The sequence below is a fragment of the Macaca nemestrina genome, chromosome 9, assembly GCF_043159975.1.
Source record: "Macaca nemestrina isolate mMacNem1 chromosome 9, mMacNem.hap1, whole genome shotgun sequence".
NCBI classification, from domain to species: domain Eukaryota; kingdom Metazoa; phylum Chordata; class Mammalia; order Primates; family Cercopithecidae; genus Macaca; species Macaca nemestrina.
The window spans coordinates 69,559,594-69,585,520 of record NC_092133.1 but is presented as its reverse complement, the minus strand read 5'-3'; the positions used below and the strand labels follow the sequence as shown (position 1 = coordinate 69,585,520).

At 39.7% G+C, this 25,927-nt stretch overlaps 3 protein-coding genes across 9 annotated transcripts in view; 1 reads left to right on the top strand and 2 right to left on the bottom strand.

Annotated features, from left to right (window-relative positions):
• The window catches only part of LOC105466024 (family with sequence similarity 149 member B1), an 83,650-nt gene extending 81,692 nt beyond the window's left edge, over positions 1-1,958 (bottom strand). Inside the window, exon 1 of one of the 2 annotated variants that reach the window (XM_071068772.1) lies at positions 1,780-1,958. In XM_071068772.1, the coding sequence (XP_070924873.1) occupies positions 1,780-1,826 (47 nt within the window). In that variant the 5' untranslated portion in view covers positions 1,827-1,958. The remainder of the gene's footprint in view (positions 1-1,779) is intronic. The other variant, XM_071068770.1, reaches the window with a different exon arrangement.
• Positions 1,959-2,063: 105 nt separating this feature from the next.
• Positions 2,064-25,927, top strand: part of LOC105466029 (ecdysoneless cell cycle regulator) — a 58,130-nt gene continuing 34,266 nt past the window's right edge. For 2 of the 4 annotated variants that reach the window (XM_071068766.1, XM_071068767.1), the window contains exons 1-9: positions 2,087-2,299; positions 6,216-6,433; positions 9,622-9,739; positions 13,489-13,576; positions 13,691-13,869; positions 15,722-15,914; positions 17,762-17,890; positions 20,061-20,189; positions 22,108-22,193. In XM_071068766.1, coding sequence (XP_070924867.1) covers positions 6,229-6,433; positions 9,622-9,739; positions 13,489-13,576; positions 13,691-13,869; positions 15,722-15,914; positions 17,762-17,890; positions 20,061-20,189; positions 22,108-22,193 — 1,127 coding nt within the window. In that variant the 5' untranslated portion in view covers positions 2,087-2,299; positions 6,216-6,228. Of the gene's footprint in view, positions 2,300-6,215; positions 6,434-9,621; positions 9,740-13,488; positions 13,577-13,690; positions 13,870-15,721; positions 15,915-17,761; positions 17,891-20,060; positions 20,190-22,107; positions 22,194-25,927 lie in introns of all 4 variants that reach the window. The other 2 variants (XM_071068769.1, XM_071068768.1) reach the window with 2 other exon arrangements.
• LOC105466028 (nudix hydrolase 13) overlaps positions 18,171-25,927 on the bottom strand; it is a 41,834-nt gene continuing 34,077 nt past the window's right edge. For 2 of the 3 annotated variants that reach the window (XM_071068781.1, XM_071068782.1), the window contains one exon: positions 20,079-20,165. In XM_071068781.1, coding sequence (XP_070924882.1) covers positions 20,136-20,165 — 30 coding nt within the window. In that variant the 3' untranslated portion in view covers positions 20,079-20,135. Of the gene's footprint in view, positions 19,059-20,078; positions 20,166-25,927 lie in introns of those variants that run through there. The other variant, XM_071068783.1, reaches the window with a different exon arrangement.

Below are 25,927 nucleotides of genomic sequence, written 5' to 3'. Positions count from 1 at the left end.
ATTATCATGTATGTGTATGATAATTAACAATATTTAATCAATACATTTAATTAAATTTAATTAGTTAATATTTAATACATATTAACGCTTAATAATTAATATATTTATGGTTGCTAAAATTACATAGCTAAATGAAGAGAAAAAGTTAATATTTAATTAATAAATTCACTTATAGTTAATATGTAATTAATATATTTATGGTTGCTAAAATTATATAGTTCCATGAAGGAAAAAAAATTGAAATTTGGGGTTAAAACCCAAGCTCAACTCCTGAGTTTTTTGGCTATATAATCTTAAAATGTGTAACATTTCTGATATAATTTCACCTCCTGAGAGGCTGAAGATAATCATACTCATTTTACAGAGTTGTTAAGAAGATCAAAAAGTGAAGTCAGCTGGGCATGGTGGCTCAAGCCAGCACTTTGGGGGGCCAAGGTGTGAGAATTGTTCGAGTCCAGGAGTTTGAGACCAGCCTGGGCAACATAGTGAGACCCTGTCTCTACCAAAAAAAAATTTTGTTTAAATTAGCCAGTTGTGGTGGTGTGCACCTGTAGTCCCAACTACTCGGGAGGCTACATTGTGAGGATCACCTGAGCCTATAGGTGGAGGCTGCAGTGAGCAAGGATTGCACCACTGCCCTCCAGCCTGGACAACAGAGCAAGACCATGTCTCCAAAAAAAAAAAAATTATTAGTGAAGGCCCTTTTGGAAGTGTAGAGCATTAATAAATGTTTGACACTATTATTACTTTCTAAATTATTATACAACACTTTAATCAGGGTAGGGGATGGATCTTTTTTATTATTTATTTATTTATTTATTTAGAGACAGAGTTTCACTCGTCACCCAGGCTGGAGTGCGATGGCGTGATCTCCGCTCACTGCAACCTCTGCCTCTCAGGTTCAAGTGATTCTCCTGCCTCAGCCTCCTAAGTAGCTGGGATTACAGGCGCTTGCCACCACGCCTGGCCAATTTTTTTTTGTATTTTTAGTAGAGATGGGGTTTCGCCATGTTGGCCAGGGTGGTCTCGAACTCCTGGCCTCAACTGATCCGCCCGCCTCAGCCTCCCAAGGTGCTGGGATTACAAGTGTGAGCCACAGCGCCCGGCCGTGGGGGTGGATCTTTTTAAAGCCAGAAATATTTGCTCTCTAAAGTCTCAAAAGCAAAACTGATCTTTATGGATTCTGGTGCTTAATTGCAGAGGTGGGGAGGCAGTATGTGTGATGGTTATGACCACAGGCTTCAGCATCAGATCGACATCAGGTTTGTACCTCTCAGCTCTACCACCTTCAAGCTGTGTGATCTTTGGCATGCTACAACCTTTAATTCTGGGATCTTTATCTGTAGAATGTGCAAAATAATGTTCCCAAACTGATATCATTGATAGGAGTGAGCAAATGTATGTAAATAGCTTTGCACAGTGTCAAGTGAGCACTTTCCTGGAGCCCTCAGGAACTAAGCCTTAATAGCTTAGTTATTAAGCTATTAATAACTTCTCGAGCTATCGTGGCCATTAACAATGGGACCTGAAGCACTGCGGATGCTACAAATGCTTCAGCGGACCCAGTGCCTGAGTTCAGGAATTACAGACCAAGGGCGACACGCCCTCAGCTGGAGATGGAGGAAGAAGGGGCAGCGTCCAGCAGGGCAGAGAGGAGAGAATTCCGAAGAAAAATCTCTCCCTAGCCCTGGGAAAGGAAAGGAACGAAGGACTGGTCAAGGAGGGTCCCCAGAGCGCCCGCGGCCCGCCCCGGCTGGGGTGGCTGAGCAGTCCACTCACAGCTCCAAGCTCTGTGGCACCGTCTTCCTACTGTATCTGGAGATCATCCTCCTCCTCCTCCTCCTCCTCAGCCGCGGCCGGGGCGGGCACGCCAGGGTGGGGGCCTCCGGGCCTGGCCCTCCCGCCAGCTCCGGCCCGGCCCCCTCCCGCCACCTACCGGCCCCGTCTTGCCCCGTCGCCTAGACTCCGAGCCGCCACCTCCCCAGTGTCCCCACCTCTCCAGTTCTCCGACCTCCCCGCCTTGCCGCGGGGGCGGAAGTGACGAAGGCACCCGGGCACCCGCAGAATGCTCTCACCGACGCACAGCAGTGACGACACACAAGGTTCCGGGGACTGAGCGGGTTTCAGGCTTTCAGGATTTCTGCTGGCCACAGGTCCCGGGCAGGCGTCGGGACAGAGCCTGATCCAGGCTTCGGCGGCCTGTGGCAGCTCTCGATCAGCTCTCGATCAGCTCTCGGAGTCGGAGAGGCGGCTAAGGAAAGGTGCCACAGCAGAGACGCGCAGGAGAGGCCCTGGAACCGTAAGATAAATTGGCTTCATTTTGTTAGATGGCAGGAGGGAGCCTAGACTGGATAAGGAGCACTAGACTCCAAGTCAAGCCCCTGCTGCTTAGTCGCTTCTCTTTCTGTGCTCTGGGTTTTCTCATATGTACAGTGAGGCATTCACCTGAGTAGTGATCATAGAGTCCCTTCAAGTTCTGACACCAAATTCTGCATGATGAGGTGTGTTTGGCGTTATGGGGTGAATGGGTAAAATTACTGTCTGTCCCTCTGCGTTGAAAGGCAAAATGATGATTTGGCCAGACTGTGGTGAGTGGGTGTCTGGACAGAAGAAGTAGGTTCCTTATGAATCTCTTAGAAAGCTGAGTAAGATTGGAATCGTGGAGTTAGGGTGGTGCATCCACTGCGGTTCCTTCCTTTACCAAGCATCACCTGGCAGCAAGAATAAACTAGTACTCTTATTTAGGAAAACCCTTAGAAAATTAAGAGATAAGTAAGGAAAACCCCTAGGAAATTAAGAAATATCAATGCGACCTCCGTCAAAATACCAATGACATTCTTCACAGTCATAGAAAAAAGATCCTAAAATTTATATGGAACCACAAAAGACCCAGAATAGCCAAAGCTATCCTGAGCAAAAAGAACAAAACTGGAAGAATCACATTACCTGACTTCAGATTATACAACAGAGTTATAGTAACTAAAACAGCAGGGCACTGGCATAAAAAGAGGAACAGAATAGAGAACCCAGAAACAAATCCATATGTCTGCAGTGAATTCATTTTCAACAAAGGTACCAAAAACATACATTGGTGAAAAGATAGTCTCTTCAATAAATGGTACTGGGAAAACTGATACCCATATGCAGAAGAATGAAACCAGACCCACTACCTCCCACCATATACAAAAATCAAGTCAAAATGGATTAGAGACTTAAATCTAAGCCCTAAAACTATGAAACTACTAAAAGGAAATATTGGGGAAACTCTCTAGGACATTGGAGTGGGCAAAGATTTCCTGAGTAATACCCCACAAACAGAGGCAACCAAAACAAAAATGGACAAATGGGAGCACATCAAGTTAAAAAGCTTCTACACAGCAAAGGAATTAATCGACAAAGTGAAGAGAGAACCCACAGAATGGGAGAACATATTTGCAAATTACCCATCTGACAAGGAATTAATAACCAAAATATATAAGGAGCTCAAACAACTCTCTAGGAAGCAGTCTAATAATTGATTAAAAATTGGACAAAAGCTCTGAATAGACATTTCTCAAAAAAGACATACAAATGTCAAACAGGTTTATGAAAAAGTTCTCAATATCATTGATCATCAGAGAAATGCAAGTCAAAGCTACAGTAAGATAGCATCTCACCCCAGTTAAAATGGCTGTTATCCATAAGACAGGCAATAACAAATGCTGGCAAGGATTTGGAGAAAACACTGTTGATGAGAATGTAAATTAGTGCAGTCACTATGGAGAACAGTTTTGGAGATTCCTCAAGAAACTAAAAATAGAGCTACTATGTGATCCAGCAATCCCACTGCTGGGTGTTTACCCAAAAGAAAGGAAATCAGTATATTAAAGAGATATCTGCACTCCCATGTTTATTGCAGCACTATTCTCAGTAGCCAAGATTTGGAAGCAACCTGTGTCCATCAACAGATAAATGAATGAAGAAAATGTGGTACATACACACAGTGGAGTACTTTTCAGCCATTAAAAAGAAAAAATGAGATTCTGTTATTTGTAACAACATGGATGGAACTGGAGATCATTATGTTAAGTGAAATAAGGCTGGCACAGAAAGATAAACTTTAAATGTTCTCACTAATTTGTAGGAGCTAAAAATGAAAACAGTTGAACTTATGGAGATAGCAACTAGAAGGATGGTTACCAGAGGCTGGGAAGGGTTGCAGAGGGTTGGTGGGGGAGTGGGATGGTTAAAGCGTACAAAAAAATAGAGCAAATGAAAACTAGTATTTGGTAGCACAACAGGGTAACTGTAGTAAATAATATTTAATTGTACATTTTAAAATAACTAAAAGTTCAGATGAGAGCACGTCCTAGCTACAAAAAAATTTTTTTTAATAAAAATAACTAAAAGAGTATAATTAGATTGTTTGTAACACAAAGGATAAATGCTTAAGGCGATGGATATCTCATTTACCTTGAGGTGCTTATAATGCATTTTATACCTGTATCAAAATATCTCATGTACCCCACAAATACATACACCTACTATGTACTCTTCAAAATTAAAAAAGAAAAAAAACAGCACTGTGGGAGGCCGAGGCAGGCGGATCACAAGGTCAGGAGTTCGAGACCAGCCTGGCCAATATGGTAAAACCCCATTCCTACTAAAAATACAAAAATTAGCCTGGCGTGGTAGCAGGCACCTACAGTCCCAGCTACTCGGGAGGCTGGGGCAAAAGAATCGCTTGAACCTGGGAGGCAGAGGTTGCAGTGAGCTGAGATCTCACCACTGCACTCCAGCCTGGGTGACAGAGCGAGACTCCATCTCAGGAAAAAAAAAAAAAAAAAGCAGAAAAGAAAGATATACCTACCATCCCATGAGACTTGAAAAAGGGGCAAATTTAGGACAGAGGTAAGATGACAGGACACGAATGTTTTGTAGTTCTCTACACCATACAATGTTCATAAAAGAGAGAAATGTACATTCTGCAGAGCAAGATAGATTATGCTTTAGAGTTTAAGTAACAAAATTTTAAAGCAGGGAGAGATTTTAGAGATGGTAGATAACTTATCCTAAATTAAAGAAAAAAACCCAGAAAGAGAAAGTGAAGTGTCCACAGTGGCACAGCTAATTAGTGGCAGAACTGGGGTTTTTGATATAGTATGTAAACAGTGGATATTAGTGCAGTGTTTCTCGAAATATGTTACACATACCACTGCTAGTACAAGGGCAAACATTAAAAATTTCATTCTTTACTTCCAAAATAGGAAAAATATAAAAAATAAAGATTTTATTCTTACATACGTATTAATTGGGGAATGTGATACTGGATTTCTATTCACTGTATTATATCAAGGTTTCCTTGTAACGTAATTTTAAAGATAAAGTTTTAAGTGTAAAGTGTCACTAAAAATAATATTAGGCCAGGTGCAGTGGCTCATGCCTGTAATCCCAGCACTTTGGGAGACCAAGGCGGAAGAACTGCTTGAGCTCAGGAGTTCTAGACCAGCCTGGACAACATGGCAAAACCTTGCCTCTACTGAAAATACACAAAAAAATTAGCTGGGCATGGTGGCACACACCTGTGGTCCCAGCTACTTGGGAGGCTGAGGTAGGAGGATGGCTTGAGCCTAAGAGGTGGAGGTTGCAGTGAGCTGTGATCATGCCACTGCACTCCAGCCTGGGCAACAAGAGTGAAACTCCAACTCAAATAAATACATAAATGAAGTTTAAAACATTAAATAAATATTACTGTAGGTGGTGTGTGGTCAAGGCAAAAACCATGATGATGGTATGTGGCTAACTAAATTTTATTTATTATTTATTTATTTATTTATTTATTTATTTATTTTAGATGGAGTCTTGCTCTGTCACCCAAGCTGGAGTGCAATGGCATGATCTCGGCTCATTGCAACCTCTGCTTCCTAGGTTCAAGCGATTCTCCTGCTTTAGCCTCCTGAGTAGCTAGGATCACAGGTGCCTGCCGCCACACCCAGCTAATTTTTGTATTTTTAGTAGAGACGAGGTTTCACCGTGTCAACCAGGCTGGTCTGAAACCCCTGACCTCCAATGATCTGCCTGCCTCAGCCTCCCAAAGTGTTAGGATTACATGCATGAACCACTGTGCCCGGCCTAACTAAATTTTAGAAAACAGTGTTCATAGAGTCATCTAAAAGAGTTCAGATGTTACTTCTGCATTGTTCTATGTGGTTTATATTTTGGAACTTTAAATGTAGTTTTCAAAGAAGAATGGAAGAAACCATGAAGCTTGCTACAATGGAAGACACAGTGGAGTACTGCCTGTTCCTGATACCAGATGAATCAAGGGACTCAGATAAACACGAAGAGGTTCTTCAGAAGTATATTGAGAGAATAATGACTCGGTTTGCACCTATGCTGGTCCCCTACATCTGGCAGAATCAGCCTTTCAATCTCAAATATAAACCTGGGAAAGGTAAGGCTCTTTTACTTGTGTGGATTAGTGTGACTTTTAATGTTATCCTGACAACAGTGATGTGTATGTGTAATAGTCCACACTTCATTCAGTGTTGGCAGGAAGAGATTAATGCACTAAACTTTTTAGGTAAGTAATACTTGTCTATAATCAGTTAGCCATAAAGCTTTGTTTTTAAAAAAAATCATATTAATGAAAACTTTCTAAATCTGCCTTAGGAATTAGCATATACTAAACATTATTAAACTCATGGCTATTCTTTTGAACTTTAGTTGCTATACTATGCATAATGTATCTAAGTATCTATACTAAACAGTTTCAGGTATCTGGCTTTAATTATGGTTCCTTTTTTGCTGTTACTCAGTATTCCTTATGTTGATGTGTTGAGTAGGCTGCCTTGTTTCATATAGCCATTTTGGGGAGGATCTGAGTGGCTCTGCCCGGCTTATAAAGATAAATAATTGGGCTTTATGGCCAATATTTGCCACTTATAAGCATTTTGAGGTTTCTTCATTGCTTCCCTGTGTTGTTGGTGCTTGAGATCTGACCTCTGGCAAAATACGGCACTCTGTCCTGTTATGAGAAAAACCCAGAATTAAAGTAGGAGGGAGCGGAGAGACCAAAGAATCACTCGGACAGGTCTGTCTTAGCAAGTAGATGAGTTTATTAGGACTTACAGACAGGACACTCCTGGGCAGCATCAGGACAGCTCCAGAAATCTGCCCCACCTCCCATCTTTAAGCTGCTTGTAAGCTAATTTTTTGGCTCTTTGCCTACTGCGTATATGCAATGATACCGTTTTCCTTGGTATGTTCCCAGCTATGCCCTGCAATGTTTGGGTTCTCAGGACCTGCTCCTCTGCTGGGCATGATGGCTTTGGCTTGCCAGCTGGCCTTCGAAGTTTAAGCAGCAGACATATACCCTTAAGTAGCCTGGTGGGGAACTGGTCACACTACAGTTCTGTCATTTCTTATAGTTTTATGAAAATAAATCATGGGTAGGTGACCAAGTCTCTCTTTACACAGTGACTTATGTGAGGTCTTATTTAGGATCAGGAGCCTGGCATCTTGTGATACCATCACAAGATACCCCCATGTATACATCACAAGTATACATCACTGTGATACTCTCAGTTTAGTGCTTATCTCTTATCTTTTGGCTAGCAATTGCTACATCTCTTCCCTACTGTTAATTTTATTGAACTCTTATTCATTGACATACATATGATATTTATTGACAAGAACACTGTCACATTGGTGCAGCACATCTAAAACCAACCCTTTCTCTGTCTCTAGAAAACCATTTTTACTGTTTTCTTATCTTGTTTAATGGCATTGCCATCCACCCAGTTATCCAAGCTAGTCAGTAATTCAAAATCATAATCAGTTCCTCACTTCACCATGTTCAGTCAGATGCTAAATCCTGAATGCTTCTAAAATATGACCCCTTCTCTACATCTATTTGGCTTCAATGTAGGCCCTCTTTATCTCTACATCTAAAAAACAACAGCCTCCTAACTTACCTCTCTGGTTCCTGTCTTTCTAGTTCCTCACACTGTTGCCAATTACGTTTGTAAAACAAACTTGATTGTGTCACTCTCCTGCTTAATATCCTTCAGTAGTTCCCATTGCTTCAAGATGAAATTTAAATCGAAGTCTAATATAGACAAAAACAGTTACTTTAATTGTATTCTCTAGTTGAAGAAACTTGAGATCTGGGGTGGGGAGAAGAAGAGTTGGTTGGGCTGTTCTTCTACCTATTGTTTGCCATGGCAACTCTTGAGACACTCTGTAATGCACTTGTTTGACCTTCATTCTGTTAATGTGGGATATTACTGTACATTGATTTTCATGTGTTGAACCATCCTTGCATCTCAGGAATAAATCTCACTTGGTCATGGTGAATAATCTATTTAATGTGCTGTTGAATTCAGATTGCTGATATTTTGTTAAGAATTTCTGCATTGATATTCATCAAGGATATTGATCTACAGTTTTCTTATATTGTCTTTGTCTGGCTTTGGTGTTAGGGTAATGCTGGCCTCAGAAGGGATTTGGGAATTCCCTCCCCTTTATTTTTTTTGGAAGATTTTGAGGATTGATGTCAAATTCTTTAAATGTTTGGAAGAGGTCCGCAGTGAAGCCAGCTTTTCTTTGTTAGGAGCTTTTGGATTATTGATTCAATCTCCTTACTAGTTATAGATCTGTTCAGATTTTTGTATTTCTCATGATCCAGTCTTGACAGGTTGTGTATTTTTAGGAACTTGTCGATTTCTTCTACATTATCCAACTTACTGGTATACCATTGTTCATAGAATTATATCTTTCTTGTTTCTATGACATAAGTTGTACTGTCTCCTCTTTGATTTCTGATTTTAGTTTTTTGAGTATTTGCTCTTATTCCTGGTTAATCAAGTTAATAGTTTGTCAATCTTTTCAAAAAAACCCAACTCAGTTGTTTTGTTTTTCTGTTATTTTTTCTGGTCTCTATTTTATTTATCTCTGCTGTAATGTTTATTATTTTCCGTATGCTAGGTTTGGGTTTAGTTTTTATTTTTTGTTTTGTTTTGGTTTTTTTGAGGTATAGGTTGTTGATTTGAGGTCTTTCACACCTACAAACTTCCTTTTTAGCACTGCTTTCACTGAATTCCTTAAAGTTTTGGTATGATGTGCATTCATTTTCATTCGTCCCAAGATATTTTCTAATTTCCCTGTGCTTTATTCCAAGAGTGTGTTGTTTAGTTTCCATGTATTTGTGAATAGTGCACATGTTTGAAAACTTGTGCTCCATCCAAATCTAGCGTCGTGGTATTCCCAGAATACTCTATACATACATACTTTGTACAGCATGCCTTTGTGCCTTTGTACATGCTTTTCTATTTTTCTGGAAAGCTCACCTCTTGTCATTCCTCCAGGCAAGCATAGCACAGATATCCCCTCCTTTATACTCACATAGGCCTTACTGCATACCCCTGTTCTAGAGTTCATTATCTTGTTTTGAGATCATTTGGTTGTCTTGTTTTACCCTGAGCTCCTCAGGAGTAGGCTTCTTCTTCAGGAGTGCAACCCCTGCTCCCTAGTACTTAGAGCAATCAGTCAATGAATGTTTATTCAATTGAATGATTATGTGCATTTTATTTGCAGTAACAAATTTATCTGGTTACATGGTTGCTTTTCTCTTGTTTTTAGGAAGTGTTCCTGCTCATATGTTTGGCGTGACAAAGTTTGGGGATAATATTGAGGATGAATGGTTTATTGTTTATGTAATAAAGCAGATCACAAAGGAATTTCCAGAGTTAGTAGCAAGGTATTGTAGTTATTTTAATTATTCTAAAAGAATTCTATTACTGAAACAGTGTGACTACATTTTTATATATTTAGTAATTTATTTTTCTCCTGTAGTCTGCTGGAAATTGTACAGATTTGAAAAGTATCTGTGCTTTTTTTTTTTTTTTTGAGACAGAGTCTTGCTCTGTCGCCCAGGCTAGAGTGCAGTGGTGTGATCTTGGCTCACTGCAGCCTCCACCTTCCGGGTTCAAGCGATTCTCCTGCCTCAGCCTCTCAAGTAGCTGGGATTACAGGCACGTGCCACCATGCCTGGCTAATTTTGTGTTTTTAGTACAGACAAGGTTTTACCATGTTGGCCGGGCTGGTCTTAAACTCCTGACCTCAGGTGATCAACCCACCTCGGCCTCCCAAAGTGCTGGGATTACAGGCATAAGCCACCATGCCCAGCCTTATCTGTATTTTCTTTCTCTTCTCTTGTGACTTCCTTTTCTTGAGAAAGAATTAAGGTAGTATCAAAGAGTTCAACTTCCAAAAGATTTCAAATAAAACCTACTTATTTTAGGTTTTCTTTTTAAAATTCTAATTATGAAAAAACAAATACATGTGGTAAACAAAATTCAGATGATACAAAGGGTTCTACTGCTCTGCTTCCCAGAAGTAATCACCATTAAATTCCTTATGAATCTTTGAAAAATAAAATTCCATTCATACACATACATACATATTTCACATATTTTTAAATGTGTATTCCTGTACTAGACCATAGCTATATTTTTTGAGAACTCATACACAGAAACAATTTAAAGAGAAGTCAGTGAACAATCGTATAGGAAGCTAAGTAGGTAACACCGTTAAAAATGGGACCCGAGTTTTCTGTAATTACCACGTATTGCCAGCAGAGGGCGTTCCGCCCACTTATATTTTATCCTAGTTTTCCTAGTCAGCACCCAAATTCTGATCTTTTTTTACCCAACCAACCTCTTTCCCAACAGAACAAAAGAGAAGGGGGAAAAAAAAACCTTTGAAAACTTAGTATTTAAATTTTAAGCATACATTAAAGTAGAGAGAATGAACCCACATGTTCCCATTATCCAGCTTCAACAATTACCAACTCATGGTCATCATTATTTGATCTGTGGCTCTCATTTGATCCTTAAATACTTCAGGATGTAAATCTAAGTGATAACTCATTTTATCTTTATCTTTAAATACATTTATTTAAAATTTTAAAAATTTTAAGTTTACTTATTATTTATTTAGTTTTTTAAAGACAGGGTCTCACTGTTTTGCCCGGGCTGGACTTGAACTCCTGGGCTCAAGCCATCCCCCTGCTTCAGTCGCCCGAGTAGCTGGTACTACAGGCACATGCCACTGTGCTTTATTTTATTTCATTTTATTTTATTTTTTTGAGACAGCGTCTCACTCTGTTGCCCATACTGGACTGCAGTGGAACAATCTCGGCTCACTGCAACCTCTGCCTCCTGGGCTCAAGCGATTCTCATACCTCATCCTCCTGAGTAGCTGGGGCTATAGGCGTGCACTACGACACCTGGCTAATTTTTGTATTTTTTGTAGAGACAAGTTTTCACCATGTTGACCAGGCTGGTCTCAACCTCCTGACCTCAAGTGATCCACCCGCCTCAGCCTCCCAAAGTGCTGGGATTACAAGTGTGAACCACTGCATGAAGGCTATTTTTAAAATTGACAAATAAAAATTGTGTATATTTATTATGTATAACATGTTGTCTTGAAATACATATATATTGGCCGGGCACGGTGCCTCACACCTGTAATCCCAGCACTTTGGGAGGCCGAGGCGGGAGGATCACGAGGTCAGGAGATCGAGACCATCCTGGCTAACAACAACAACAAAAAATACAAAAAACTAGCCGGGCGAGGTGGCGGGCGCCTGTAGTCCCAGCTACTCGGGAGGCTGAGGCAGGAGAATGGCATAAACCCGGGAGGCGGAGCTTGCAGTGAGCTGAGATCCGGCCACTGCACTCCAGCCTGGGCAACAGAGCGAGACTCCCATCTCAAAAAAAAAAGAAATATATATATATATTGTAGGATGGCTGAATTGAGCTCATAACATACATTACTTCACATACTTATTGTTTTGTGTATGGTGAGAACATTTAAAATCTACTGCCTTAGCAAGTTTCAAGAACACAATACATTGTAGGCCTGGGGCGGTGGCTCACGCCTGTAATCCCAACACTTTGGGAGGTTGAAGCAGAAGCATCACATGAGGTCAGAAGTTCCAGACGAGCCTGGCCAACATGGTGAAACCCCATCTCTACTAAAAATACAAAATATTAGCCAGGTGTGGTGGCCCATACCTGTGGTCCCAGCTACTCGGGAGGCTGAGGCAGGAGAATCGCTTGAGCCCAGGAAGTAGAGGTTGCAGTGAGTGTGATTGCACCACTAATTCCAGCCTGGACGACAGGGTGAGACTCTGTCTCAAAAATAAAATAAAATAATAAAAATAGAAGTATAGAGCTAGAACGGTATATAACAGTATAGAAAACATGCTATGTCTTGTGTAAAACAGGGAGAAAATATAAATATATATTTATATAGCTAGATTATGTGTAAGCAAACTCTAGAAGGATATACAAGAAACAGCAGTGATGCATGTAGGGTTGAGCAGATAGGGACAAAAGTAGGAGGAAAACTTTTTCATTTTGCAACTTTTTTTTTTTTTTTTTTTTTAGACGGAGTTTTGCTCTTGTTGCCCAGGCTGGAGTGCAATGGTGCGATGTCGGCTCACCGCAACCTCCGCCTCCCAGGTTCAAGCAATTCTCCTGCCTCAGCCTCCCGAGTAAGTGAGATTACAGGCATGCGCCACCATGCCTGGCTGATTTTTTTTCGTATTTTTAGTAGAGACGGGATTTCTTCATGTTGGTCAAGCTGGTCTTGAACTCCTGACCTTAGGTGATCCGCCCACCTTGGCCTCCCAAAGTGCTGGGATTACAGGCGTGAGCCACCATGCCTGGCCATGTAAATTTTAATATATTTTTTAAAAAATTTAACCATGTGAATGTATAACCTATTTTTAAAAGTAAAATTTTAAAAAGTGTTGCAGGCCGGGCATGGTGGCTCACACCTGTAACCCCAGCACTTTGGGAGGCTGAGGCGAACGGATCACTTGAGGTCAGGAGTTTGAGACCAGCCTGGGCAACATGGCAAAACCCTGTCTCTACTAAAAATACAAAAATTAGCTGGGCATGGTGGTGGGCACTTGTAATCCCAGCTATTCGGGAGGCTGAGGCAGGAGAATCGCCTGAACACAGGAGGTGGAGGTTGCAGTGAGCCGAGATCACACCACTGCACTCTAGCCTGGGTGACAGAGCGAGACTCCGTCTCAAAAATAAGAAAAAAAGTAATGCAAATGAGTCAGAAATAATAAACTTTTCAGGCCCAAATAACACCTCCTACATGAAGGCTTTTCTAATCTCAGCTATATGTTTTTTTTGCTTTTGGAACCCTATAGTACTTTGTATATTTTCATATTTTTGTCTAATATTTCTTTATGTAAATTGCTTATCTTCTCTCCTTATCTCTACCTTCAACTCCTCCTTACAATCTTATTGTCTCCTTCAGTGCTTAATGTTATCTTAAACATTTTGCTTTCTTATAGCCATCTGCACATAGTACCTATTCAAATATTTACTAAGATGAAGAGGAAAATGTATTAGAATAAAACTGTTCTGGTTACTAGCAGATATGTGCTTTTTGAATGCAAAATTGGAAATTTTCTTGCATTAGGATTGAAGACAATGATGGTGAATTCTTGTTAATAGAAGCTGCTGACTTTCTCCCTAAATGGTTGGATCCTGATAATAGCACCAATAGGGTAAGTATATGCAAGTTTAGAAAATTTGTAGAGATGAAATCATGCTGCATTACATTCATATGTACCTACAGTTTGCCAGTGCCCACTATGAAAATTAAAATGTACCATTCGCAGGTATTTTTCCACCATGGAGAATTGTGTATTATTCCTGCACCAAGAAAACCTGGAGCGGAATCTTGGTTACCCACCACACCCCCAACAATTCCACAAGCATTGAATATAATCGCAGCACATCCAGAAAAAATACTTGCTTCAGAATCTATACGAGCTGCTGTGAGTAGGCGCATCAGAGGGTAAGAAAAATATCACTTACATTGCTAATTAAGGAACCTTTTGGTTTTGTGTAGTTCAGTCTTTCTTTGATTTTTGTTTGTTTTCCTTAAAGCTCTGTTGGAGTTGATCAGTCTTTCTTTGACTGTAAAATATCTTTCACCTAGATTAATGCTAATTTTCATTTTGTCTTCATTCTTCTTTATGGAATAGACTAATACATTAAACTTAGAGATTTTAAACGGGGGCAATAGATACATCTTTAAATTCCCATTCAGAAGTGTTACAATCTTGTCCCAATATTTTTGCATTTATACACCTTAGATATTGTGGCTAAGTATTAGCTATATCCATGGGTAAAAAATTTGAGACCTTTAAAAATAGAAACTTCCTGGACCTGGAGCGGTGGCTCACGCCTGTAATCCCAGCACTTTGGGAGGCTAAGTGGAGGGCAGATCATGAGATCAGGAGTTCAAGACCAGCCTGGCCAACATAATGAAATCCCATCTCTACTAAAAATACAAAAAAAAAAAAAAAAAAAAAAAAGGCGGGACGTGATAGCAGGTTCCTGTAATCCCAGCTACCTTGGAGGCTGAGGCAAAGAGAATCGCTTGAACTCGGGAGGCGGAGGTTGCAGTGAGCTAAGATCGCACCACTAGACTCCGTCTCAAAAAAATAAATAAATAAATAAATAAATAAAAAGTAGAAACCTAATGGAGCCCAAACAAGGTGCTCAGGTTTTTTCTGTTGTTTTGGGTCTATATATGGGATTCTTTGACCTATGTCAGAATTCTTTGACCTATGTCAGCTTTATTTAAAGCTGAAGTTTTATTCAGAAAAGAAAGTCTTAGCTTAATAACATATTAGTTCATCCATTCAAATTTGGGTGCCTATTAAATAGTAAGCACCATTCAGGTATTAACAATACTAAAAATCTTTTTGGCCGGGTGCAGTGGCTCACGCCTGTAATCCCACCACTTTGGGAGGCCAAGGCGGGTGGATCACGAGGTCAAGAGATCGAGACCATCCTGGCCAACATGGTGAAACGTGATCTCTACTAAAAATACAAAAAATTAGCCGGGCATGGTGGCAGGCCCCTGTAGTCCCAGCTACTGGAGAGGCTGAGGCAAGAGAATCACTTGAACCCAGGAGGTGGAGGTTGCAGGGAGGCGGAGGTTGCAGTGAGCCGAGGTTGCACCACTGCATTCCAGCCTGGCGACAGAGTAAGACTCTGTCTCAAAAATAATAATAAATAAAAAATAAAAATCTCTTTTAGCTTCAGCATACTTTGCACCATTATTTTAGAAAAATAAACTCTGATTTTATGTTTATTCCAAAGTATAATTGGTTTTTTTGTTTTGTTTTGTTTTGTTTTGCTTTTGGGGTGGAATTTTGCTCTTGTCACCCAGGCTGGAGTGCAGTGGTGTGATCTCGGCTCACTGCAACCTCCGCCTCCTGGGTTCACGCAATTCTCCTGCGTCAGCCTCCTGAGTAGCTGGGACTACAGGCATGTCCCACCACACCCAGCCAATTTTTTATATTTTTAGTAGAGACGGGGTTTCACCATGTTAGCCAGGATGGTCTCAATCTCCTGACCTAGTGATCCACCCGCCTCGGCCTCCCAAAGTTGTTTTGTTTTTATTGAGCTACCATAATCCCTTTTCTTTATTTTCCATTTCTTCCTACTTTTTTCTTTCCCTCTCTTCTTTCTTATAGTATTAAGTGTATATACAGTATCTTTTTTCATCTCTCTTGTCACTCTCTACATACTGCTCTCGATGAACAAAGAGAAGATGTCAAAAAGAATGTGAATGGTATAAGAATTCTAGGTATTTATATACTGTAAAATGAAAGTAATTATGTTACCTGTCCCAGGTACCCAGAAAAAATTCAGGTCTCCCTTCATCGAGCACACTGCTTCCTTCCAGCTGGCATTGTGGCAGTGCTAAAGCAGCGCCCCAGATTGGTGTCTGCAGCAGTCCAGGCATTTTACCTACGAGACCCTATTGACCTGCGAGCCTGTCGTGTTTTCAAGACATTCTTGCCTGAAACACGAATAATGACATCGGTAAGATTTCTATCTTGGTCATTTAGTTTCTCTTACTGGAAACAGAGTTGAAACATTATTATTTTTCTCTTTTTACATTTCTCAGTGCTCAGTGAATGAAACATTACTTTAATTGTTCTCTAGAAAGAAAAAGGAAATATTCTGTTTCTTCATAGCGTGTTAATATAGGTTGAATATTCCTTATCTGAAATGCTTGGGACCAGAAGTATTTCAGATTTCAGATTTATTTGGATTTTGGAATATTTGCATTATACTTACTAGTTGAGCATTCCAAATCTGAAAATTCTGAAATCTCAAAACTTTGAGCATATCATTGGGACTCAAAAAGTTTTGGATTTTGGAACATTTTAGATTTCAGATATTTACATTTGGGATGCTCAAACTATACACATTTTTTTCTTTTCTTGCACCCAGTGAAGGAAATTTTCAAGAGACCTGCCTCCCCATTTTATACTCAATGTTTCATAGCTATTTTTGACCATATTTTTCTATTTCTGTAATTATTTCCTTTTTTTTTTTTTTTTTTTTTGAGACAGAGTCTCACTTTCTCACCCAGGATGGAATGTAGTAGAGCAATCTTAGCTTACTGCAACCTCTGCTTCCTGGGCTCAAGTGATTCTCCTGCCTTCTGAGTAGCTGGGATTACAGGCACCTCCCAACACGCCCAGCTGATTTTTATATTTTTAGTAGAGACAGTGTTTACCATGTTGGCCAGGCTGGTCTCGAACTCCTGACCTCAAGTGATTCAGCCATCTCAGCCTCCCAAAGTGCTGGGGTTACAGGCATGAGCCACTATGCCCGGCCTAATTATTTCCTTCTTGACAATAAAACATTTCATCTCTTCCAGGGAATTAAGAATTATTCTTGGCCAGGCATGGTGGCTCACACCTGTAATCCCAGCACTTTGGGCGACCAAGGCAGGTAGATCACTTGAACCCAGGTGTTTGAGACCAGACTGGGCAACATAATGAACCCCATCTCTACAAAAAATAAAAAAATTAGCCAGCTGTGGTGGTGGGCACCTGTAATCCCCACTACTTGGGAGGCTGAAGCAGGAGAATTACTTGACCCCAGGAGGTTTGGGAGGCCGAGGTGGGCAGATCACCTGAGGTCAGTAGTTTGAGACCAGCATGGCCAACATGGTGAAACCCCATCCCTGAGGCTTCAGTGAGCCATGATTGCTCCACTGCACTCCAGCCTCTGCAACAGAACAAGACCCTGTCTCAGAAAAAGAAAAAAAAAATGAATTATCTTTATCTTCCACCCATTTAATTGCTGTATAATATAACTAATGATAAGAATTTTACTAGTGATTACTAAAAAGTAGGCAGTAGAGTACATTTTTTTTTTTTTTTTTCAATGGAATCTTGCTGTGTTGCCCAGGCCAGAGAGCAGTGGAGCAATCTCGGCTCACTGCAACCTCCACCTCATGGGTTCAAGTGATTCTCCTGCTTCAGCCTCCCGAGTAGCTGGAATTATATAGGCATGCGCCACCATGCCTGGGTAATTTTTGTATTTTTAGTAGAGATGGGGTTTCACCATGGGCCAGGCTGGTCTCAAAACTCCTGACCTCAGGTGATCTGCCCACCTTGGCCTCCCAAAGTGTTGGGATTACAGGTGTGAGCCACCATGCCTGGCCAGCAGTAGGGTAAATTTTATGGTATGTGAGTTGTATCTCAATAAAGCTGTTACGAAAAACAAGTAGGCAGTGAATAGGTTGAATTTTCTTTGCATTTCATATGAAGATGAAGCTTATAAATGGACTTCTTATTATATTTAACTGTGAAGTGATATTCACAATTTTAATTTCAGGAAAAGACTCATGTATTTTGTGTCTTGATGCCCAGGTCACATTCACTAAATGTCTATATGCACAGTTGGTGCAACAAAGGTTTGTGCCGGACCGGCGGAGTGGATACAGGCTGCCCCCTCCATCTGATCCCCAGTACCGAGCCCATGAATTGGGCATGAAATTGGTAATATTGAGCCAGAACATGTTGTTTTCTTTTTTTATGTAAATGGGCTTTTAATAGAACAGTGGCACAATATAAAAAGTCCGGAAATACACCGTTTATGTAAGAATGCAGTAAAATGTGGCATTTCAATTTAGAATGAAAAAAATGGATTACTTAGTAAGTGATGATGGGACAAGTGTAAAGTCACCTGAAAAATTGAAGTTGATTCCCTAACACCTATACCAAAATAAATTCCAATTGGATCAAATATTTGAACATAAAAATTAAAAGTATAAAATTTGAAAAAAAAAAAGAGCCTTTTATAATTTGAATAGGAAAGGCCTTTCTATGCATGACTTGAAACCAGAAGCTATGAAGGGAAGACTGATAAATTTGATTTTGCAAAAATTAAGCATTTCTGCACGGGAAAGAAAAACTCCATAAATAAAGTCAAAAGTTAGCAAATCTGGAAAAAGTGTTATATTTGCAATCTAAATGAAAAAAAGCTGACTTCTCTAATATATAAAGTGTTCCTTTAAGTCAATATGAAAAAGATAATACTAGCCAATTAATTTTAAAATGTTCAGGAACTATGAACATAGTCCACAGGAAAGGAAATACAGGTGACCTTTAAGTTAAACACACGAAAAATATTTAATCTTACTCATAATAAAAGAAATGTACTTTAAAGCTACAAAATAGTGTTTTTCATCATTTATTAGCAAGTATCAAATGACTTGATAATACATACTGGGTTGTTGAGAATATACAGAGAAAAACACTCTCAGACATTGTTGATAGGAATATAAGTTGATTGTATCCCTTAGGAGAACATTTTGGCAAAACAGATGTTCCTTGACTTACAATGGGGTTAATTCCTGATAAACCCATCAAAAATGGAAAATATCATAAGTCAAAAATATGTTTAATACATCCAACCCACCAAACATCATAGCTTCGCCTAGCCTACCTTAAATGGGCTCAGAATACTTACATTAGCATACAGTTGGGCAAAATCATCTAACACAAAGCCTATTTTATAATAAACTGTGGAATATGTCTTGTAATTTATTGAATACAGTATAGTGTAGAGTACAGTATTGGTTGATTGCCTTTGTGATCACATTGCCAACTGCAGCTTGCTGCCACTGTGTATCCAGCATCATGACAGAGTATGCATATTGCTAGCCTGCGAAAGATAAAAATTTTAAGTAAGGTTTCTACCTAATGCATATTGCTTTCACATCATCATAAAGTCAAAAAAGTGTTAAGTCAAACCATCATAAGTTGGGGACCATCTGTATCCATCAACATTTAAAATGCACAAACCCTTTTGATCAGCATTTTCACTTCTAGGAAATGATTCTCTATGTATTTTACATATATACAAGGACATATATGGAGCATACTCATGACAGCATTGTTCATAGTAGCAAGAGATTAGAAACTACTTAAATGTCCATTAGTAGGGGAATAAATTATGCTTTAGCCATGAAGTAAGATGGATGAATTTGTGTGTGCTCATGTAAGTGATCTCCAAGGTATATGGTTAAGTGTCAAAAGCAAGGTGTCAAATAGTGTGTATGTGTCCATTGAGCAATAAAAGGGGTGGAGTAGAAAGCTATGCATACAGAGAGGCACACACATACCTACTTCAGTGTGTAGGTTACTTCTGAAAGGATGTGCAAGAAGTTGGTAACGGTGTTGTCTAGCTTGATCAGGGAAGCTCCCTGATCATCACATTTAGCCATGTGCATCTATTATATTTTTTTAATCAAAAGACTTTTAGAATGAAGTGATTTCCTCCCTTTACTATGTCTGAGATCATGTTCAATTTATGTATAATTTCTATTGGACAAGAAACCTTTTGTAACCCTTTTCATAATCAAACAATAAATGTAAATTTCTGGTTTTGTAATCAGCAGGAAAAGGAATCTCTTTGAAGAGAACAGGAATCTTTGTTGCATATCATTTTCTTTCCTTTTATTTTTTAGTAATCTATAATGATTGAGAAACTTGGGAATAAGTTTATATTTTTCATAAAATTCAAAAAGTGTTATAATTGTCCAAATGCCCATGTATCCAGTCACCTAGTTCTAGAGTGTGGCTCAGTGGAAAGAAAGTAATGTGTTATAATAAGATATGGGAAAAAAAGGAACTTAGTAACAAAAATTCTACCTGTCTCATCTAGGCTCATGGATTTGAGATCTTATGCTCCAAATGTAGCCCACATTTTTCTGATTGCAAGAAATCCCCTGTGACTGCCTCACCACTCTGGGCCAGTTTCCTTGCAAGTCTGAAAAAGAATGATTACTTTAAGGTAGGACTTGGAAAGTATTTGTTTGTAAGTATACAATCCAGGGAAAATCAAGCCAGTGACTTAAAGTCCTATAGTCCATATTTAAATGTGTGACATAATTATGGAAGCTAGAGTTAAAGCAGACCTTTCTAGTTCAGTGGTATTCAGGTGCTAATGAAGGAGGTGTCTATGAACTGTTTCCAGTATTAGAGGAGAATTAATACTGTTGGTACTAAATGATGAAAGTGATTATTTGTACCAGATAAAACAACTTGCAAAAACTTGATAATGCAAACACAAAAACACCAGATAGGAAAATTAGCAAAGGTGTGGATTTTAAAAATTATTAAAAGATATCTAGTAAATTTCTCTTAAAATATTCAACTTCACAAGTAGTAAAGATACACATATGAACATAGTAATGAAGAATGTCTTTCATGTATGTACAAAAGGATATGAATGATATTCTGTGCTGTCAAGAGTATGGTAAAAATAATACTCCTATACCTTGCTGGTAACATTGCAAATTGGTAGAATCTTAATTGGAAAGTAATTTGGTAGTGTCTTCCAAGAGGTATAGAAAGGTTCAGACTTGGAACCTTCACTTTGAATAATCTTTTTAAAGGAAATATCCAAGAAGTAGAAAAGTCCCTAAGAATATGATGATGATAAAGATGTCATAGCAATACAAAAAGTACTTAAGATACTGTAGCATATATATGGTGGTTTTTGTTTTTGTTTTTGTTTTTTTCTTTTTTTGAGACGGAGTTTTGCTCTTGCCTCCCAGGCTGGAGTGCAAAGGCACAATCTCGGCTCACTACAACCTCTGCCTCCTAGGTTCAAGGGATTCTCCTCAGCCTCAGCCTCCTGAGTAGCTGGGATTACAGGCACATACCACCACATCTAGCCAATTTTTGTATTTTTAGTAGAGATGGGGTTTCACCATGTTGGCCAGGCTGGTCTCAAACTCCTGACCTCAGGTGATCCATCCGCCTTGGCCTCCCAAAGTGCTGGAATTACAGGCATGAGCCACCATGCCCGGCTATTACTGTTGTTGTTGTTATTGTTGTTATATAGGGTCTTGCTCTGTCATGCAAGCCAGATTGTTGTGGTAGGATCATAGCTCACTGCAGCCTTGAACTCCTGGGCTCAAGTGATCCTCCTGCCTCTGCCTGTCAAAGAGCTGAGACTATAGGCATGTGCCACCATGCCTAGCTAATGATTTTTTTTTTCTTCTTTTTAGTAGAGTCGAAGTCTTGCTATGTTGCCCAGGCTGGTCTCAAACTCATGTCCTCAAGTGATCCTTCCAGCTCGCCTACCAAAGTACTGGGATTATAGGCATGAGCCACAGTGCCCAGCCAGTATATTCTTAAAAAATGTAAAATACTAAGTATGACTATCACTATAAATATGCATTTAGAAAACACAAATGATAGTAGTGGTGGGATTTTGCCATTTTTTATTCTACTTGGCAAACTTTCTGTACTTTGTTTTGTGAATTACTAGTTAATCAGTTATATCTTTAACTTTTTTTTTTTTTTTCCCGTAGAGGCAGGGTCTTACCATGTTGCCCAGGCTGGTCTTGAACTCCTGAGTTCAAGCAGTCTGCCCACCTCATCCTCCCAAAGTGTTGGGATTATAGGTGTGAACCATCACACCCAACCAATTATATCTTAAAAGAAAATGGTAGAAAACTCTCCAAACTGGAAATAGGCCCTTAATGGTGAAAAAGATTAGGAATCACTACATCTAGCCGAGTCCCCTCATTTGAAGAAATTGGAGCTCAAACAGGCCCATTAATGACAAATCAGGGCCTAGGACTTGGGACACGTGATTCCTGAGTAGTAGACTATTTGCTGCCTGCCTGAAAGTTGCTGGTGAACACATTTTTTTCATGACGACTTGTGAGCAATGTTCTGAAGACCATTTTTTTTTTAAGGGACTGATAGAAGGTTCTGTTCAGTACCGGGAAAGGCTAGAAATGGCAGAGAATTACTTCCAGCTCTCAGTAAACCGGCCAGAAAGGTGAGTTATTGATAAGACTCCTACTACAAAGATTGGTATTTAGGTAGTTCTTTTTATTTTTTATTTATTGTTTATTTATTATTCTTACTTGTTTATTGTTTTGAAATGGAGTCTCACTCTGCCACACAGGCTGGCAGCCTCCACCTCCTGGACTCAAGTGATCACACCACTGCACTGTAGCCTGGATGACAGACTGAGACTCTGCCTCAAAAAAGAAAAAAAAAAACAACGAAAGAAATTTTGCATCCTCCTCAGTGTAATTTTACTCATTATGATATCACATTTTCCATGGCAATTATGGAAAAATTATGTCTTTATAAACATCATTTTTAAAAGCTGCACAATATGGCCAGGCACAGTGGCTGACGCCTGTAGTCCCAGCACTTTGGGAGGCCAAGGCAGGCGGATCACGAGGTCAAGAGATTGAGACCATCCTGGTCAACATGGTGAAACCTTGTATCTACTAAAAATACAAAAATTAGCCGGGCACGACGGCGCACGCCAGTAGTCCCAGCTACTTGGGAGGCTGAGGCAGAATTGCTTGAACTCAGGAGGCAGAGGTTGCTGTGAGCTGAGACTGCACCTGGTGACAGAGCAAGACTCCGTCTCAAAAAAAAAGAAAAAAAAAAAAAGCTGCACAATATTCCAGCAAATGGATGTACCCCCATAATTTACTCAACTGTTTTTTACTGTTGGGGAAAAAATTACAAGTAGCTTAAATGTCCTCCAACATTTTAATTTATGTTGCAGGAGAGGCTCCCATTCTGCACACCAGGATAAATTTTAAACAATTTAAAACCAAACTTCCATCTCCCTCCAGACCTGTTGTTGAATTTCCAATGTTTGTGGTTTTTAAAAAATAGCTGAATTAATATCGTAGACTTTTATTTTAGATTTACCTTTCATTTTCACTTTTTTTCATTTATTGTTATTATTTTTTATTTTTATTTTTTTAGACAGAGCCTCACTTAATCGCCCAGGCTGGAGTGCAGTCCTCCGTCTCCCGGGTTGAAGTGATTCTCCTGCCTCAGCCTCCCAAGTAACTAGGACTATAGGCACGTACCACCATGTCTGGCTAATTTTTGTATTTTTAGTAGAGACAGGGTTTCACCATGTTGGCCAGACTGGTCTCAAACTCCTAACCTCAGGTGATCCACCCACCTTGGCCTCCCAAAGTGCGGGATTGCAGGCGTGAGCCAATGCACCCAGTCATTAATTTTTTATTTTTAATTATTGTGGCTACATACTAGTTGTACATATTTATGGGGTACACGTGATTACATGTATAATGTCCATGTGGCATACAATGTATAATGATCAAATCGGGGTAATTAAGCTTTCCATCACCTCAAGCATTTATTTCTTTGTGTTGGGAAAATTCTTAGTTATTCAATTTTTTAAAGGTATTTGGAACTGTATAATAAATTATTATTAACTGTAGTCACCCTCTTGTGCTACCAAACACTAGCTCTTTTTAATTTTTTTAAAAATATTTTTTGGGATTTGCCAGGAAGATGTTACTAAAGAGGAGTCCAGATGCAGACCCCACGAGAGGGTTCTTGGATCTCGTGCGAGAAAGAATTTGGGGCGAGTCCATAGAGTAAAGTGAAAGTACGTTTATTAAGAAAGTAAAGAAATAAAGAATGGCTATTCCATAGGCAGAGCAGCAAACACTAGCTCTTATTCCTTCTATTTAACTAATTTTTGTAACCATTAACTATTCCCTCTTTTCCCCCCGCTCTCTGCTACCCTTCCCAGCCTCTGGTAACCATCATTCTACCTTTTTTATTTCATTATTATTATTTTTACAGAGTCTCACTCTGTTGCCCAGGCTGGAGTACAGTGGTACAGTCATAGCTCATTGCAATCTTGACCTCCTAGATTTAAGAGATCCTCCTGCCTTGGCTTCTCAAAGTTCTGAGATTACAAGTGTGAGCCACAGAACCCAGCCAACCATTATTCTGCTCTCTATCTCTCAGTTCAGAATTGTTTTTAGCTCCTACACATAATATCATAGACTTTCTCCCAATTTATTAGAGATTGTAATAGTGAAAAATTACAAGCAACCGAAGTATCCATCAATAATGGATAAATGAATTGCAGTTTATTTATATGATAGCCTATCTAGTAGTTAACCAGAGATTAACTATATTTACATATATCTGATTTAGGATTTTTCTTTTTTTTTTTTTTTTTGAGACGGAGTCTCGCTGTGTCTCCCAGGCTGGAGTGCAGTGGCGTGATCTCGGCTCACTGCAAGCTCCGCCTCCCGGGTTCACGCCATTCTCCCGCCTCAGCCTCCCAAGTAGCTGAGACTACAGGCGCCCGCCACCACGCCCGGCTAGTTTTTTGTATTTTTAGTAGAGATGGGGTTTCACCATGTTAGCCAGGATAGTCTCGATCTCCTGACCTCGTGATCCACCCGCCTCGGCCTCCCAAAGTGCTGGGATTACAGGCTTGAGCCGCCGCGCCCGGCCAGGATTTTTCAACCTTAGTGCTACTGACATTTTAAATCTGATAATTTGTTGTGAGGGACTGGCTTGCGCTTCATAGGACATTTAACAGCATCCCTGGCCTCTATCCAGTAAATATCAATAGCACTTCTCCCTCATCCCCCAATAATGACAACCAAAAATGTCTCCAGACATTGCCAGATGTACCTAGGGGGCAAAATTTTCCCTGGTTGGGAACCCCTGATCTAAATGAATAGATTTCAAAAACAATGTCAGTGAAAAAAAAAAAAAAAAGCAAGTTATAAATACGTACGGTAATGGGTACCAAAAAAAACAGAATGAATGAGTAAGACCTACTATTTGATAGCACAACAGGGTGGCTCTAGTCAATAATAACTTAATTATACATTTAACATAGAGTGTAATTGGATTGTTTGTAACTTGAAGGATAAATGCTTGAGAGGATGTATACTCCATTCTCCATGATGTGCTTATTTCACATTACATGCCTGTATCAAAATATATATCCTGTAAATATATACACCTACTATGTACCCACAAAAATTAAAAATTAAAATGAAAAAGAATAAAATATATACCATGTGGATGTTACACATATAAAAATTTTAAATACACAAAATACTATACAATCTGGGCGCAGTGGCTCACACCTGTAATGCCAGCATTTTGGGAGGCCAAGACAGGTGGATCACGAGGTCAGGAGTTCAAGACCAGCCTGGCCAATATGGTGAAACCCTGTCTCTACTAAAAATTCAAAAATTAGCTGGGCGTGGTGGCATGCACCTGTAGTCCCAGCTGCTCGGGAGGCTGAGGCAGGAGAATCGCATGAACCCTGGAGGCGGAAGTTGCAGTGAGCCGACATCGTGCCGCTGCACTCCAGCCTAGGTGACAGAGCAAGACTCTGTCTCAAAACAAAACAAAACTATACATTATTTATAGATACATATATATTCATTTATTCAACAAATATTTATCGAGTGCCTCCTATGTGCCAGGTCCTATTCCAGGCATTGGGAATATAATAAATGAACCCAAAGTGTCCTCGTCCTTATGGAGCTCACATGCTAACGTAGGAGAAAGACCGCAAGCCATTATACAATGTTAGATGGTAGTAAGTGCTATGAAGAAAAAGCAGTGAGTGGGGATACAGGGGTAGAGACTGCTCTTCTAGAAGATTAAACTTCCTTAGGCCTTTCTAAGGAAGTTTTCTTTGAGAAGGGACCTGAATGAAGTGAAGAAGTGAGGCATTCAGGTATTTAG